The sequence below is a fragment of the Xiphophorus couchianus genome, chromosome 18, assembly GCF_001444195.1.
Source record: "Xiphophorus couchianus chromosome 18, X_couchianus-1.0, whole genome shotgun sequence".
Lineage (NCBI taxonomy): Eukaryota > Metazoa > Chordata > Actinopteri > Cyprinodontiformes > Poeciliidae > Xiphophorus > Xiphophorus couchianus.
In genome coordinates, this window is record NC_040245.1 from 1,968,439 (window position 1) to 1,987,497 (window position 19,059).

At 36.6% G+C, this 19,059-nt stretch overlaps 1 protein-coding gene across 2 annotated transcripts; it reads left to right on the plus strand.

The window, feature by feature from the left end:
• Positions 1 to 779: 779 nt before the first annotated feature.
• Positions 780 to 16,924, plus strand: LOC114133463 (pannexin-1-like). Of its 2 annotated transcripts, XM_027999379.1 has the most exons (9): positions 780 to 955; positions 1,335 to 1,340; positions 2,291 to 2,490; positions 4,136 to 4,251; positions 7,769 to 7,956; positions 9,131 to 9,409; positions 11,420 to 11,642; positions 15,061 to 15,301; positions 15,744 to 16,924. In XM_027999379.1, exons 3-9 carry the CDS (start codon positions 2,310 to 2,312, stop codon positions 15,824 to 15,826), a joined length of 1,311 nt encoding a protein of 436 aa, XP_027855180.1. In that variant the 5' UTR covers positions 780 to 955; positions 1,335 to 1,340; positions 2,291 to 2,309; the 3' UTR covers positions 15,827 to 16,924. The 2 variants fall into 2 exon arrangements, with proteins under 2 accessions (XP_027855180.1, XP_027855179.1); XM_027999378.1 differs by lacking the exon at positions 1,335 to 1,340.
• Positions 16,925 to 19,059: the final 2,135 nt, after the last annotated feature.

The following is a 19,059-nucleotide window of genomic DNA, read 5'->3' on the forward strand; positions in this document are numbered from 1 at the left end:
GAAATCATTGCAGCTGAAATTTAGCTTGTCTTGGTTTTTATTCATATTATTATTATTATCATTATCATTATTATTATGGTATTTTCTGCCAATTTTATAATTATCTTACCTAACTTAATTTTATTCTTTGTTTTATCATTTGTCTACCTGTAAGGCTGTGATTGTTGTAAAGCACTTTGTTCAGACAGGATGTTGTAAATGTTTTATGTAAATAAACTTTGACTTGACATGAATTTGAAGGAATTAATTTGAGGATTTCCCCTTCAGCTTTTATAGTTATTATAACTACCCTAAAAGTTAATAGCTGATGGTAATTTATTGATTATCAGCTCTTAATCAAGAAATTAATTCATATTTAATCAATCAATTTCTTTACAAAATTTTAACGCATAGTTAATTTTTGTCGGTATTTTTATTCTTAAATCTTAATCTTTAGTGACTCATAAGTTTTAATAATAATAATATCGAGTCTTATCATTATTATTGACATTTGTTCACAAGTTAAAACCTGATTTCTAACTTAGACAACATTGAAATAAAATTATTAGATGAATTATACAATTTTCATTTTTGCTTTAACTATTTTTTTTTTTTTTTTTTATTAATCAATCAATTAAATATTTGTTTATGTTTCTTTTTTGTAAAAGAGAAATAATTCTTTTATAATTTGTAACTCAAGTTATAACTTACCGAGTTGCTGTAAACGCGTCATGGTGACGTCAAATCGATATTTTCGGTGTGTCCGTGAACGCAGCTGCCGTATAAGACTGGCGGAAGGAGTTCGCAGCCTTACAGGAAGACGGTGATTTCGAAAGTTTTTGTTGTTCCTTTAACAGACGCGCCGTGCTGCCACATTTCTCTGTCCTGGAAAACTAAGTAATCTAACTTTTTGAAGCGACCGGCTTCTGAAAACCGCAACAATGATTTTTTAATCATTACATAATATTACATATTGGTAAGTTGTTTTTTTTTTTCCTAATTTCTTTTTTAAAATCTCAAAGACATGACATTGGATTAGTGGATATAGTTACAATGTCCAAACCAGGCCTTTGTCTTAAAACGTTATTTTTTATAAGTATATATATAAAGAAATGCTATTTTACATGTATTTTTAAAAATGTGCTTCTTACTAAAAACATTGCATGTAAACAAAGCAGCCTGTTGATGCTTCAGTCACGGGTTGTTTTTAGCCTGGACTCATGTTTCACCACTTAACCCCATTAAATTGCTTAACTGGAACATTATTGAGGGAAACCACTGGCCGCTCTTGGGACTAAATAGTTTTTTAAATGTTTTCTTGGAGGAAAACATAAAACCTTCTTTACTTCTGACAGCTGCAGGTGAGAAAATAAACCCGTTTTTTCACCATAGCTACAAACTAACCATATTTTTATGGATGTTAGTGTCTAAAAAAGGATAAAATAGATGTGTTATGAAAACTGTTATTTTCATCACACATTTTTATATGGATTTGTAAATGTCTGATGAGAACTGTCAATTAGTTTTAGTGCTTAAATCATCCATTCATTTACCACCTTCTGCCCATCTGAGGTCAGTTATTACAGAAAAGTGGTCCAGGTATGAAACCCATGAAAATAAAATGCCATATTAAAAGTTTGAAAACATTTTTTGGTAGTTTTGAAACAGTATCTTTTTTAAAAAAGACCACAGGCCGTCTTTTATTTTTGCACAATTCAGACCAAACTTTAGGAATATTGAGGTGAGAAACTGGCCAGTGTGGCTTTATTAGTCAGACCCAGTCAGACATATGATCCCAAAGTGTAAACATTTTTATGAACTGTGCGAAAGCTTTAAGAAAACAAAGATAGAACTTTACAAAAGTTTGATATGCTCCACCTGCTGATTATCTAACATGTTATCTAACTACTGACATAAGAGAATACAATACAAAATCTTACCAAGTATTTTTGACATGTTTCTAGTGTGAATATCTTAGTGCACTTTAAATAAGACAAAACTACTTTACAAGAAACTTTTCAGCAACATATAGGAGCTTATTTTAAGTAAATAATTCCTAAATATTGATAAATAATAACTTAATAATTGGCAGATTAATTTTTAGCAGTAGATTTTGTCCCATAAGAATTACTGACTTAGAATAAGCTGAAAAGTTGCTTGTAAGTTTTGTCCTATTTCAAGTATCCTAAGATATTTTCATTAGAATCCAGAACAGAAATACTCGGTAATGATTTTGTGTTTTTTCAGTGCAAATCTAGAGGGAATTAGTTCAGCCGTCTGGGTCGTGACAAATCGGATGTTTTGTGTGCAGATCAGTTCAGAGAGGAGAGATGGCCATCGCTCACGTTGCTACAGAGTATGTGTTCAGCGACTTTCGGCTGAAGGAGCCAAACCAGGCTCGGTACCAGAACATCCGAACGGAGATGGCCGTGGACAAGATGGTGACCTGCGTGGCTGTGGGGCTGCCCCTCCTCTTCATCTCCCTGGCCTTCGCTCAGGAGGTCTCAGTTGGTGAGTCAGACCAGAGCTAATCCAGAAAAAATCCAGATTATCTGCTTCTAGTCGGGTAAAATGAAGAATCATCAGCTGATCTGTCTTCAGAGATTCAGCTGAAGAAATGGGAACAAATTGTGTCTCACATTTGGCTTAGGTTAAAAAAATTTACATTTTGAGTTTTAGGATTTTTCTTAGGCACAAAAATGGTACAAATTTAATAATATATTGATGTCGATAATGTCGATATGGCTGAAAACATCACAATACAAGTGTTTCATATCGGTCAATATTGATTTGTTTTAAAATATTGCTAACTGGTGTGACTTTAACTCTCATCCACAATTTTCACTTCACACTGTTATTTCTTATTTTGAAGCAGTTATTAGTTAAGCAGTTACTACCGAGTCACTGCTGCTGCGCCAGTGACTCGGTAGGTTGTTGCTAAGCAACCAAAGAGCGAGCGAGTTGTTAGGTAACCAATGAGTGAGTGAGTTGTTAGGTAACCAATGAGTGAGTGAGTTGGTGGGTTAAACCAACCAATGAGTGAGTGAGTTGGTGGGTTAAACCAATGAGTGAGTGAGTTGGTGGGTTAAACCAATGAGTGAGTGAGTTGTTAGGTAACCAATGAGTGAGTGAGTTGTTAGGTAACCAATGAGTGAGTGAGTTGGTGGGTTAAACCAACCAATGAGTGAGTGAGTTGGTGGGTTAAACCAACCAATGAGTGAGTGAGTTGGTGGGTTAAACCAATGAGTGAGTGAGTTGTTAGGTAACCAATGAGTGAGTGAGTTGTTAGGTAACCAATGAGTGAGTGAGTTGGTGGGTTAAACCAATGAGTGAGTGAGTTGGTGGGTTAAACCAATGAGTGAGTGAGTCGGTGGGTTAAACCAATGAGTGAGTGAGTCGGTGGGTTAAACCAATGAGTGAGTGAGTCGGTGGGTTAAACCAATGAGTGAGTGAGTCGGTGGGTTAAACCAATCTGCCGGCTGTGAGAGACTATTGAGCAGCTAACGTCTTTTTTCTGACTACATCTCCCAGAATGCTGTGCAGTTCTGGGTTGGAGTTCAGTGAATATATTGAATATTCTCTCCAGTGTATTATCTATTGATATTGATAACGTGTCTATCGCGATATATATTACTGATTCATTGTCCAGCCGAAAATTTATTGTATTGTTTATAATTTCTAAAAAACATTATTATAAAACTTTTTATTCATTTTTGCCACAGTAAATTTCAATTAATGATATTTAAAAAAATAAAGACATTACGGTATTACTGGAAATGTTAATTTAGCTGTTTTCTCCACAGTTTGTTGCATAAGAGCATCAATAAATACCAGTAAATTCAAATGTATAATTAAATGTACAGTTTAGTGACATAAATCTCATTTTTTAAGTTGGAATGTTTGTTTTTATTTTCAAGAACAATATTTGTGTTTGTGGTGCCACGCAGTCACAGCCATACAGTTACCTAAAAAATAAATAATAGCTGTTTTTGTTTTTTTACATAATTCTTTACCACCACAAAATAATGACAGTCAAATTTTAGGTCCTTGTCACCACCCCTGATGTTGATAATACATTTGTTTTGGAGTAGATATTTAAGTATATTTTATGCCAAATGCTATATTTAAATTTATTTATCTATTTTTTTCATTTCAGGTACTCAGATAAGTTGTTTTTCTCCCACCAACTTCTCCTGGAAACAGGCAGGTTATGTGGATTCGTACTGCTGGGCGGCTGTTCACAAATACACTCTGGTTCTGGGGCTGCACAAGGTAAACGCACACACACACACACACACACACACACACACACACACGCTGAAAATGCCTCCACTTAGCCTTGCAAAAATATTTACACCATTAAAACCTTTTTACTTTGGTCACATCGGAGCCTTTAGAGGAGTCAGGTGAGGTGGTTCCGTCATCGGATTGGATGGTTGGATGTTTATGTCAGAGACCAAAACAAAAGTAGCACATAAATAAAAGTCTGAAAAGTGTGGCATGTTTTTTTTCTTCCATGCACTGCAAAAATGAAATCTTACTCGTTTCTCATGGAAATATCTTTGTACACTGGAAAAAAAGAACAAATTGACTTACATGAAACTGTAAGTAAGTTCTAGTTCCACTGTCAGATTATTGCACTTATGTCAAAAATGTCTTGTTGTAAATTAAATAATCTGCCAGTGGGAACTAGTTCTCTTGGAAAAATAAATATTATGTAATCAATGACTTGAAACAAGTTCTTATTTCTGGCTAAAATGTTACTTTAAAGTTAGTTTTGTCTTTTTTCAAGCATAATAAGATGTTTGCACTAAAAACTAAACCTAAACACTAGGTAATATTTTGTATCTGAGCAGTGTTTTCTTTGTTTGTTTTAAGGGGTAGTATTATGTATTTTCTAATTACCACAATCAAATAACTCTTTCCAACAAACTTGTACACAACATTTTACAGGTTTATGGTTTAAATAAAGTTATTTTCATGTCACATAAATGTGCTCTATGTTGTGTTGACATTCTCTAATTCAAATAAAAACATTGAGGCTTTTTGGTTTTCAAAATGTGAAATATTTCAAATTGTATGAATATTTTACTCGTACTATAAGATCTCACATGTGGTTGTATAATTTGCCCATCTGAAAGCAGTGACTTCATTCAGCTTTTGTTGTACTAATTCATTCCCGGGTGTGTCTGAATGGTTTTCTAATAACACACATTAAGACAGGAGGCGTGTTTGTTTGTTCACATTCCTGTTTGTTCTTACTGGCATCATGAGGAATTTATATTTATATGAAAACGAGTTCAGGCTGAACATGTTTTTATTTACATTTTACTCATACTCTAAACTTCTTTTTGCAACCGCTTTGCACTTTAGTCTCACTGCTTTACGTTTGGAGTGTATAAAAAATACCGGTTTATTTCTTCAGTATTTCAGTTTGTTCCTTGTAAACATCAGGAGACGGCAGAATGATTGGTGGTGTAGCAGCAGAGCGAAGGCTGCTGGTTCTCAGCGCTGCCATCCAGCGCTACGTTCCTAAACTTAAAACCTTTTCTGCTTTTTTCCCCTTTTCTGTCTCATACTGCAAGTAAATACCACAAAACATTAAAATAAAAATAGTTCAGTTACACTAAAGAGAAAGATTGTTCATTCATTTGGTTATTAATCTGAATTTTTAAAAATGGCAGATTTTTCCGTTTGTTTATAAATGTATAAATACATTTGCAAATAAATAATTCAGACTAAACATTTCCTTTCTTAAATAAAACAGTGTTATATATTCCTTTATTTAACCAGGTAAACCCCGTTGAGATCCAAATCTCATTTTCAAGAGGGACCAGGGCAAAACATTTGCAATACATAGCAACCTGGTTACAAGATAAAAACAATTAATACATATGCACAAGTATAAAACAATAAAAACGATTTAAAACAATGACACTGTTTCATAGAATCTTGTTGCCTATCTTTAAACTGATCGAAATAAGTCCAGTGAATCATTTCCGACATTTTAAGTTCAGACTGCAACTGATTCCACGCTGTGGGGGCAAAACACTGAATGCCTGCTTCCCTTTTTCAGTTCGACAGCGTGGGACATGCAGAAGAATAATGTTATTGGAGCGAAGAGAACGAGAACCGACAGTTCTATGTAGGAGAGTGGATAAATATGCTGGGGTTAGACTGAGTAGAGATTTATACATCAGGATCATTTAACACTAGGACTACCAGGATTTTGAGAAATTCCTATCTCTACCAAGAGGGGCCAAATTGGGTATCTTCCTAGAGCTACCGAGAGAGGGCCAAACTGGGTTATTAGCATCTAAATGTGGCCAAACTGACGACTCTGAATGGTCTAATTAGCATCCCTGTAGATGTGAGGGGGGAGGAGAGCCAAACTCACTACATCAACTTTCACGCTGATTGTCCTTTGTCATTGTCAGTAATGGCCTTATTTACACAACAAAGGCGCCTCTTCACACCCTCTCTTGGAGGGCCAAACTGGCCCCTCTCTGGTAGCTCTAGGGACAGGGCCAAACTGGCCCCTCTCTGGTACCTAGAGGAAGATTCCCATTTTGGGAATCTTTGGTAGTTCTAGTAAATGATTGTTTCTCCGTTGACTTAAAGGAGCCAATCAGCTTTTGCGTACAATTCACGATGATGTGTCAAATGTCGACTACCGGTTATAAATCTTAAAGCGCAATGATGCACAGTATTTAATGATTAAAGACATTTGGTCAAAGCATTCATATATAAAACATCTCCATAATCCAAAAGTGGCAGGAATGTATCTGCTACCAATTTTCTTCTAGCTTTGAGTGTAAAACAAGATCCATTTCGATAATAAAACCCAATTTTCATTTTCAATGTCCGTAGTAGATTTGCTCTGTGATTTTTAAAAGAGAGTTCATTATCTAGAATAAAACCAAGATATTTATAATTACTGACAAACTCGGTTTGTGCTCCAGCAGCAGTGGTCAGCAATAGGGAAGTTTCTGGTATTTTTCTAGCATGTGAGAAAATCATTGCTTTTGTCTTGTCCACATTCAGAACCAACTTCAGTTTGTAAACGTGTTTGAACGACATTAAAATCAGACTGCAGATACTGTATTGCCTGTGATAGTGATGCAGAATAGCAGTATATTATTAAATTACTGTGTTACTTTAGTGAACCCCTGATCATTTGTAATAAAGAATTAATCTGCAGCTAATAAATATGTCTAACATTAATATGTGGAAAACTATTTAACTAATTAATAAAAGGACAGCAAAGGTGCTTAATATATTTATTTTATTTTTTATATACAGTTTAAATTGGGTGAAGCTGAAACAGCTGGTAGTCGGGTTCTGGGTAGAACATATTTTCCATCTTAAAAATAAATATTTTTCACACAGTTTTGGTTTTATTTTTCCTTTGAGTGTGTCGTTCCATCCTATTATTGAGTCTGTATGCTGCAGTTAACGATTAATCGATCAAAATTAATTGACGATTATTTCAATTATCAATTAATCTGACGACTGTTTCAGCCCTAGTGCATTCATTAGCATTAAACATAACATTTTGGTGATAATATTCAGGATTGTATGATAAGCATGTTATCGAGCTGCTTCTGATGAAACTAAAAAATGACATTATTGTCCGTTAGTGGAAATCTGACCGAATACAACGGTCAGTCGTTACCTCTTCAGGTCATTCTCTGTCCCCTCGACATCAGGTTGGGTCATCTGTGGGTCAGACTTTCTGCTCGACTAAAGCCGGTCACCGTTAACCGTTCCTCCTCGTCCGTCTCTGCAGTTCTTCCCCTACATCCTGCTGCTGGTGGCGGTGCTGATGTACTCCCCCGCCTTGTTCTGGAGGTTTTCCGCAGCGCCGCTCCTGCAGTCGGACCTCGCCTTCATCATGGAGGAGCTGGATCGGTGCTACAACCGCGCCGTCACTCTGGCCAAACGCTTGGCGACCTCTGGACTGCGGACCTCAGACAGGTACGCTCAGCGATCAAACCCTGACTACAAAACACTGGTGCAGCTTAAGCTTTTTACTTTTTTTACTTCTAACTAGGACAAAAGAGGAATCGTAATAAATTGCACCGTTTTATCATTAAACAAGCTACTGGTTGGAAAATCTGTGCAAAAAAACCAAACATGCTTGGTGTTTGAAAAATATTAAAAAGGAAGATATTGCAGTAAACTGACAGAGGAAGGTTGTGTCTTGATTAATGGCAGCAAACATCTACACTGAAAAAACAAGTGTTTTTGGTTCTTTAATTATCTTAATACATTTGCAAATAAGACAAAACAAACTTACAAATAATAATAAGATAGAGGAGTTTGGTTTACGTAAATAGCTCCTTAATACTGAGGAAATAAACTAATTCCACTGAGAGATTATTTCATTTATATCAAGACATTTTTCCATCTTTTAAATGAAATAATTTGCTGGAGGATAAATATTAAATCTTATTATAATATTTAATCAATATTATTGACTTAGAACCATCTCCAATATCTTGCAAGTTAGTTTTTTTAAGTAAAAACCTTCTACTTGTCAAAAATGTATTTATAACTTGCTATATTCTTTAAACTACATCACTTTTGTAATTCTCAAATCGTCCAAGACCTGCCAGTTTTAAGCTGCTGTGGGTGAAAATTTGTGACTTTATGTTCCACAGACAAGAAGTGATTCACTAAAACTAAATATTTATTAGATTGTTTAGAAGTGAGTGAGAGTTTAAGATAAGGTAATAAATGTTAATGATTTACAGGGGACAACAATAAAAAGGTTTTTCTACGTCAGCGTATTAGGGCCGTTGTAGATTCATAAGGAGTAAATTTCCACCAAAAAAACTCAGAAATTTTCTAGAAAAAACAAGAACATTTCTGAGTTAGAAAAGGGAAAAAATTGTTAGACAAACTCAGAATTTCTTTAGATTAACCTCAGAAAAACATGGAAATTTCAAAAGTCGAACAATTTCGACTTTTAAAACAGAAAAATTTCTAAAGTCCATTTTTATTTTCTGGACATTTCTGAGCCTAATCTCAAAATTTCAGTTTTTTTGTGGAAATGTGTTACTTCTTTGTTTATCTACAACGGTCCTAATATGCCGCTGTAATTCCCAGTGTAAATAATTATTTAAACTTTTCCCCGCTCTCTGGCCAGCGACCCCACGGAGGGTTGCTTCAACTACCCGCTGGTGGAGAAGTTCCTGATGACCAAGCGCTGCTCCCGGGTGCTGCTGTCCTACTACCTGCTGTGCCGCGGCCTGACTCTGGTCACGCTGCTCCTTGCCTGCCTCTACCTGGGCTACTACCTCCACCTGGCCTCCATCACGGACGAGTTCAGCTGCCTGCTGCGGGTCGGGATTCTCGTTAACGACACCAACATCCCAGAGAAGGTTCAGTGTAAGCTCATCGCTGTGGGAGTCTTCACTCTGCTCAGGTAACTTTGCTCCTGCAGCAGGGATGCAGACCTCTGCGCTTATAGATGACTAGCAGTGCCCCCTGCTGGATGGTGGCTAAACTAAGCACTAAAACTACGTCTAAATGGATATTAGTGATTTTAATTAATCGTGTCAATTAATGAATTATTAGTCCAAATCAATTAACTGATCATTTCCGTTTAGTTTTAGTATTGTAGTTTGACTTCCATTCAGAAGAGGGCGCCACTGGCCATCCTTAAGCGGAGTCGTAGATAAACAAAGATAAACTGTCGCAAAAAATACAAGCCACAAGCAAAAACCCTTCAGAGATAAAAATGGAAAAAAAACTAATAAAAAAATAATAATGTGGAACATCCTTAAGTAGATTTCCTTTAATTGAGCTGACAGACAAACTAATCAACCAGCTTTCTGAAATTAATTAGAGTGATTCAAAGAGCCTGACGCACAATACATCTATAAATTTAATAGCACAACAAAAAATGTCATCTTTGTGACACTTAAATCCAATTTGCATAATAATTTGGAACACAGTGTAAACCTCCTGCATGTTATTGTTTACATGAGGAAACTTTGCGCATGCGGACAAAGCTGGAGGTCAAAGAGTCTAAACCTTTACTTACCATCCATAGCCGCGCTGCCGCCGTAGAATAATTCTGTTAACTCAAACTTGGACATTAGATATTAATTTCTTGCTGGGCTCCACAGCAAAGTGGAAAACCGTTAAAGTACAACTCAAAACCACGTCTTTCTCGCTCTCCGTATCAACGCAGCTACGCGCAGACAGTTGCTATAGCAACTGACAACAACGCCACAAAAAAACACTCAAATATTTCCCACGCAAAGAGCAGAACATTCAGTCTGTTGCAGTACTTTGGTTTTAGGCTTAAAGTTTATTTTGTGATTATTAATAAGTGATTGATGTGGTAAGAGGAGAAAACTATAAATATATCGCTGCACTTTACTGTATGGCTAGCTCCACGGCTAGCTCCACGGCTAGCTCCACGGCTAGCTCCATGGCTAGCTCCATGGCTAGCTCCATGGCTAGCTCGCTGTTACTGTCTCTTACTCTGCAGTTGTGGAGTCACAATGTCCGGGATCATGAGCGCCCCCTGCCATGAGGCAAGAGAACTGCCTGCCTCACCTCCAATCTGTTCTTTGGTTTCTGATCGCTCCTCAGCACACGAAACATGTTACACACACAGTTAGTGACAAAAAACACTGAACATTATATACATAAGCTAAATTATGGAAAATCAGTTCATACATTAAATGTTTTTTAACTATTTTATTGGCGACATACAGCCAGGAGGAGCATGCTCTCATAGAATGGCAGCCAGTGCAGTTAGCCAGAGGTTGATCAATCCCCGGTGAGGCTCAGTTTCCTGCTGATTATGTTTTGGAGAAAACATAATCAGAATTGCTAAAGCTAAATGAAAAATAAATACTTTATAGTACAAACCACAGGGTGAAAATAGCAATATAAATTATTTTATCATCATATATTATTTTTCCATGATGACCTCCCATAACCGCACTTCACTGCTATTTATGTAGATATATAAATACGTAGATATTATGAATTACATCATCACGAACAGCACTCCATACCAGTAGGTGGCGGTAATGCTGCTGTAAGTTTTTTGCCAACCACCAATAAAACTAAGAAGAAGAACAAATATGGTGGTGATGGCGAGGCCATTGAAAAGAGAAGGACCTCGCTGCAGCAAACAGGAAGGGCGGAACGGACCACTGTCAGTCTCTTACCTTATTTGGAAATGGGACTATTGCACTCCGGAAGTGAAGGGGGCGCTATCTCCTATATTATCCGCGGCCTCCAGTTTTTATTTTCTTTTGAAATCTGTGATATATTTTCACCTTTAGGAAGGATTTTAACTCTCAGCATATATTTGAACTTCTCTCTTTTATTTACTTCAGCGCAGCTCACAGTTTTTAACCAATTCTAATAACCCACCTTCTGCTCTCTCTGTCTCTTCATTGTTTGTGCCCAGTGCCGTCAACCTGGCCATGTTCATCGCTCTGATCCCGGTGGTGATCTACGCCAGCCTCCGCCCGCTCTTCTGCCAGGGATACGCCCTCTTCCTGGAGACCTACCAGTCCCTTCCCACCGTGAGCGTCCTGCCCGCTCCCAGCGGCCAATGGGACGACCTCTCTCTGTACCTGCTCTACCTGGAGGAGAACCTTAGTGAGCTGAAGTCATACAAGTACATGAAGGTGTGTTTGCTTCCTGTACAGTAGAGAGGATGGAAACTCTAAAGCTATTTTCCATTTTTAGCTCCGGTTTTCTAGATAAAGTGGTATCTGTGCTGTATTGACAAACTACTTAAATAAAAATAAAAAAATTACTTAAATAAACTAAGGCTGAATATTAAATCAGTAACAGTGAAAACGCCCCTCCAGTATCTTGAAGTCAAAAGAAATTGGTGTTTATCGACTCTGCTTCGATCGTCATTTGTGCCACTAAATTTGCCACAATAAAATAATTAAACACTTGATAAATACAATTATGATTTAATATTATCTGAACAGCAGTTTTATTTACAGATATATCACAATTTAATTTATGATTTCAGTTGTATTTATATTTATTGTTTTTGGTTGTCTATTTTTTTTTATTATTTAAAATATTCTCCAGATAAAGTGTTAACTGTCATCACTGTAGTGTTATCAATAATACTGTTCAACTAGAAAATTCCTGAAGAAATTTAACCGGGGCCTGCCAAAGTGTGCCCGTCGGTTTGGACCCAGCGTTCTGATGCTAGCAATTAGCATCAATGCTAAAGAAAGCTGCAATCATATGAATACAATGACAAGAATGTTTACTAACATTGACTTGCACCATTCAGTATGATAAAGTAAGTGTATCAGCTAAAATTAGCAAAAATGCTAATGTTAGCGTGATTGTTGTCAGTAGCATGTGGGACATCACTGGGATGTTTTTTATAATGGTATTACTCCATTCAGTAGACTAAACATGGCTAATAAGTCAAATAAATAGCTAATAGCTTATATAAGCTAAAATGCTAATGCTAATGAACTGCCTTGCTGCAGGCAGTTCCCTAACCTGGGAGAAAAAGATAATGCAGAATAATATTATTGCACCGCCTACGGCGGTGCACTAACCTGAGGGGCATGTTGAGGCTTTTATTTTGAAATTTTTGTTAAGCTTAATTTCAAAGGTCCAAACTAATCCCATGTGTAATAGTCATTGGGTTAAATCAGTTATTTATTGCTCAAAAGAGCAATTACCTAATGTAAGATTTCTCAAGGCTTTTATTTTGAAATTTTTGTTAAGCTTCATTTCAAAGTGCCAAACTAATCCCATGTGTAACAATTGCTGGGTTAAATCAGTTATATAATGCTCAAAAGAGCAATTATCTGATGTAAAAATTGTCAAGGCTTTTATTTTGAAATTTTTGTTAAGCTTAATTTTAAATTGCCACACTAATCCCATGTGTAACAGTGCTTTGGATAAAAAAGTCACATAAAGCCAAAAAGAGCAATTATCTGATGTAAAAATATTCAAGGCTTTTATTTTGAAATTTTCAGTATGCTTCATTTCAAAGAGCTAAACTAATATCATGTGTAACAGTGCTTTGGATGAAAAAGTCAAATAAAGCCAAAAAGAGCAACTACATGATGTAAAAATATTCAAGGCTTTTATTTTGAAATTTTCAGTATGCTTCATTTCAAAGAGCTAAACTAATATCATGTGTAACAGTGCTTTGGATGAAAAAGTCAAATAAAGCCAAAAAGAGCAACTACATGATGTAAAAATATTCAAGGCTTTTATTTTGAAATTTTCAGTATGCTTCATTTTAAATTGCCAAACTAATCCCATGTGTAACAATTGCTGGGTTAAATCAGTTATATAAAGCTCAAAAGAGCAATTATCTGATGTAAAAATATTCAAGGCTTTTATTTTGAAATTTTCAGTAAGCTTCATTTTAAATTGCCACACTAATCCCATGTGTAACAATGGTTGGATAAAATCAGTTATAAAAAGCCCAAAACACAAGTAGTTCTAAAGGCCAGCTCAGTCCTCCTCTGTAGTAACTGACAGTTCCACCATGTTGTAGTTCTGACATTCAGCTCAGACCTCTTTTGTAGGCACTCAGTGTCCACCATGTTGTAGTTCTAACCTTCAGTCATTGTAGTTCTAAAGAGCAGTTCAGAGAGGCAGACTAAATTCTATGTCTATTTTGAGTCTAACTGACACTGTTTTGTGTCAGTTAGACTTTTGTTTTGAGTTAAATTTGGCTCGTTTTTTGTTAATTATGTCGCCACAGTTACTCGAAATGCCAACAAAAGTAATAGCTCCCCTCACGGGATTGAGCCTCACGTTTTGATATATATATTGTGAGGGGGCATGCAGCGGTACGAGCCGCATTAACGGTAGTAGGAAGCGGCAGTTATTTTGAGGTGTAGAACAATAGGTGCCTGCCATGCTATGGGCAGGCCCCAATAATACAACAATATTATTATTACAATCGTTTCTGGGACAATTTATCATTCAGCAAAATTTGTTATTGTGACAGGTCTGTGTGCCACTATCATTTAAAAAAAAAAACAACTGAGGTCAAAGGTCAACTAGCCACCCACATTTACAAAATTAAAACAAAATTGGTGTTTGATTCAACTCTGCTACATTTGTGCAGCAAAAATGTCGACTGTATTCCCTTCCATTAGAAGATATGACTTTGTTTTGGTTTTTATAAAGGTGTGGGGGGCTGATTGACCTTTCATGACCTCTGGAAACATTTATTACCTTTAACACGATGGCAGCACAACTGAAAATTTTTGCACCACAAACTTTTGATTGATTTGAAGAAAGCAGTGGGAATCAACTTCACTTGGGTCCACATACATTGAGATAAACAATGTCAATCAATAGATAATAGATACATCTGATAGGCTGTTCAGTAATTTCAATGAACCTCAATCCAGAACCGCACTGCATTCTGGGGAATGTAGGCAGAGGAAAGACTTTAGCTGCTGAATCTCTTATGGCGAGGTAGGCGGAATCAGCTAACTCACTCTTTGGTTACCTAGCAACTCACTCACTCTTTGGTTACCTAGCAACAACCTGCCTACTTGCACAGCAGCAGTTTCACGTTTTGCCACTGTTCCTCATCCATCCATCCATTTTCTAACACCCTGGTCCCCAGTGGGGTCAGGAGGAGCTGCTGCCTCTCCAGCTACGTTCGGGGCGAGAGGTGGGGTCACCTGGACAGGTCACCTGGACAGGTCACCTGGACAGGTCGCCAGTCTGTCGCAGGGCAACACGGAGGCAGACGGGACACACAACCATGTACACACACACACACACCTAGGGAGAATTTAGAGAGACCAAATAAACTGACAGTCATGTTTCTGGACTGTGGGAGGAAGCCAGAGTCACTGTGCCTTACAACAGCTTAAAAATTAAAAAAATGAAGGTGGAGTGACAGGAGAAAACAGCTTGAGAGGAAACTTATGGATAAAGCAAGAACGGTTATGTCACTAGTTGGCCCATATTTCAGATATTTAAAACAAAAACAACTAATCAATAATTATTAGCATCGACTTATATGAACTGCTCATTAATTAAAACTTTGTCGTCTTTTGTAACTCGTCTGTTTTCCGTCCGCAGGTGTTGGAGATGTTGAAGAAGCGAGGCGAGTGCGCCGGAGAAAACTTTGACACCGTGGGGCTGCTGCAGACGCTCTGCCTGGTGAAGATGGACACCGTGGATTCGAAGAAGGCCCCGGATCCTGAAGACAAACCTCCGTCCGGTTTGGCTTCAGGATCGGGACCTGTCGCCAATGACGACAAACCCGCAAAGAACAACGTCAGCCGTCCGAACAACAGCAAAACGGAAACGGAGATGCAAGGTGAACGCTGGATCATACCTGTCAAGTTTAGGACATGAGAATATTGGAAATCTTTATCCGTCCGCTGCTGCGTCGCAGCATGATAAAGTCAGTTATAGCCAATAATTGATCAATTATAATCCAAAAGTGTTTAGATTAGATTTTTGTAAACAGTTTCCTCTGAAAACGACAGAGGTTGTAGTCTAATTTCTGTCTTCACATGTTTAATAAACAATTTCCATTTTATGTATTTCTTAAAATAAAAACAACTGATTGAAAAATTAAATTGAACAGATGATGATATGAGATGGCTTTATTATCAATGTGTGATCAATATTTTAAAGGCATTATAACAACAATAGATAAAAAGGTGTCTAATAAACATGCAGCCAGGCTATAGTAGTGATGAATATGGATCATTTTGATTTGATCATGTTAATTTATTTTATTTAATTTTTTTCAGAGCTCTCTCCATTGCTGCCAGGAATCGATGAGACAGGCAGCAAAACCGGAGAGGGCGGGACTCTTCGTCAGCGAGCGATGTGATTGGCTGGAGCTCTCTACTCATGATGGATCCACGAAGGATTCACCAACATGGAGCTGATTTTTTTTTTCTTTTCTTTAATTCTTGAACAAATGTGAAACTGAAGTGAACAAAAAAGGACCTGTTTGCTTTGATTTCATAATTTTACTGTTTATTTTCTTAAACTTTTGATTGTATTTCAGATGTGGTGGGTTAAAAAAAAAATCACTACAAAACCAAAAACGAGTCCAGCTTTTCCCCTCGATCGAGCCGACGTCGGAGGGGCTGCACTGACAGCAGAGCTGCACAATGTTGCTTGAAATTCAATCATTTCAGTCCGAGTTGAACCGTTTACAGATTCCTTTTGTGAGGACAGCTGCTGCGCCTGAATAGGATTATTATTCAGACTTCATCTGAGTTATTGTTTGAATCTCTGCTGCAGATTTAATCTCTCATTTCAAACTTGAGGCTTCGGTTGCATCATCTCACCTCTAAAGCCGGTGTTACAAATTTCCCTGAGGAGAAACTGGATGTAAAACCTGCTCACTGGATTTTCTGTTAAATGGTGCAAAACACAGAAGAAAAAAAAAACACGCATGATGCATGTAAGTCTGTTTGGGAGCGCTTAGTTTTTATGAGATGGTCGATCACATTTCAGGATGCTTTAAAATAAGAATTGCACAATGTGGTTTGTTTACGCTTTTTTCCCAGGTTTTTATGCTCATGACTTTCAAAAGAATAATTTGAATCTCTACGTTGATTTTTCCTGCTGAAGTGGTGGGTAGTTTTCTCAAATTTTATTTTATTATTTTAGAGATGCAGCTGCATGAGTTTTCCAGTTTAACAAGGTACGGTGTGTTCATTTTTATCTCATTTTCTTTTTGTTGACTCTCAGGAACAAACATCTGATCTCAGATTTTACTTTATATTGAGTCCGTTTTGCTGACAAAATGGCTTTAATCTCCAGCGTCCTTGATGACGTTTTTATTGAAAATAGTTTTTGTGGTGATGTCGACAGTGTTTTTGTGAAGAGGGGTCGTTGTAGCGTTTTGTAGAATTAAAGCAGAAGTTTGTTTTTATTTTGTGATGAATAAAGATTGAATCCTGTTCTTACAGCTGAACTTTTGGATATGCTTGATTTAATATGCTATAATTTATTATTATTTATTTGAGACCATATTATTACTTATCACAATAACTTCTGGGACAATTTATCATCCAGCAAAATTTATTGTGGCAGGTCTAGTCTTAAAAATAAATGTCATTAGAGCTACATGGTAAAGAAAATTGGAATTTTATTATTCCTGAAAACTGCAATGATAATTTCAGTTGCAATTAAATCTTATTTTTCTGACTATTCCAAAGATAAACAGCAAGTGTAGAGCAATCACTGGACAATCCTGGACAATCACTGGTGCATTTGGAGAGAGGTATATTTTTATTTTTTGGTAAAATACTTTTATTTTTACAGGTTTTTCGATTTGCTTTAAAACTAAGCGCTGCAGTAAGAAAGTTATTTTGAGGTTTAACAGACCAAACTTCTAAACCAGGTCACTTTATAGACATGTACCTTATTCCATTGATGAAGGTAATGTTAAATTACTAAAATGTTCCCTTCTACTATATGAATATATTTTTTTTCTAACACAAAAAGAAGCAGAAAAACATTAACAAGACTAAAAATCACGAAGTCCAAATTCATTAGAATTAGCTGGTTTATAGTTGCATACAAAATTTTTAGTTATTTATGGTTTTTATGAATTTTAACCGCAACTAAGAGAGATGTGTGGCATTTCTTGTCCAGTTAGGACATGTGGTAACAGGCAGAAAACCTGTGGAGTTTATAACATTTATGGGTTGGAAACATTTTTTGTTTTTGCATTTATTTCAACATTTTCAAAGTTTTGTTGCAACTTGTGACCTAAATTTAGACGGTGTTCTGGTTCACTAACTGTAAAATATACAAAATCTTATTTTTTGACCTTTAATTTGTTAGGCTTCAGGAAGTTTTTTTTTTTTTTTTTGTATCTAGGTGAGAATAAAACTGGTCCCAGCTCAGAAACAAGACTTTTCAAACCACATTATTCTACACTGGTGGCTGATTCATTCAAACAATGTGTGCAAGTTGTGAAGGACAGAACATATTAGTTCTGTTTTTGCATCCAGACCAGAAACAACCGAGCATATCCAGACTCTCCAAACCTGGACTAGATTATTCTACATTCATTTATTCAAACAAAGTGTGTGATTTTTGATACCTAACGTCAAATGAGGTTCTCCTCAGTCCGGTAGCCATGTCCTCTCTGGAGGAAATGGATTCTGAAGACTCTGAATGCTACAACTTCATCGATAGCATCTTCTAGAAAATCACAAGGGACGAAATGGAGCAAGATCATTAGAAACGGTGTAGATATGATGATGCAGTGGTGGCTTGACTCCACCCACAAAGATTCATAATCAGCTAACGAGGTGTTTCATGCCGGCTCTTTAATCCTCAGTAGATAATTAAGTTATTGCAGACAGGTGTGAAGTCTGCTCAGGTAGACCACATCTTCCAGCAGAGATCCTTTGTTCAGAAAGGACAAAAAACACACCCCACTGAAACAAAAAAATATATAAAATGTTAATTGGTACTTGATAAATGATTACTCTATTGAATGTTTATAAACAAATACTATACTCAAAATTAAATTTGAGTATTTTCACCTGGTTTGACGTTGAAAAAGGTGTTAAATACAGAGCGGATCTTACTTAGTTTAATAAGAAAGGCCAAAACATAAACTTGGTTTTAAATATTCTACTATTAGTGTCAAACCTGGATCAGGAGCTTCTCTGTTCTGGTCTGGAAATCGCCCGTTAGTGAAGTTTCACAAATCAAATAAAGGTTTTCCTCTTCTGGTCAGCAGGTGGCAGCAACATAAAGGAAATCTGAAAAGCACAGAACAGGAAGTGGTTGTCCTGCGAATTTTAAAAGTATGTTTTAAAGTGTGTTTTTCATTCATTCTGACTTTATGGTGCTCATTGAAGCGTTCAAATTAAAGGCTTCACATGGTTTCAATCCATATGAACTTTGATGAGTTGTTTATGCTTTGGAGAAGAGTTAAAAAAGAAATAAACTGTTAGCTGAGAGTTAGCTTTTTAGCTATGCTCGTGGGCTATTGCATTGTGGGTAATCAAACGGTATTTTAATGATTAGATCTCATCATTTTCCTGGTTTGCGGTCTGTTTAGTAAATAGTTGCTTGTAATAGGAGGAT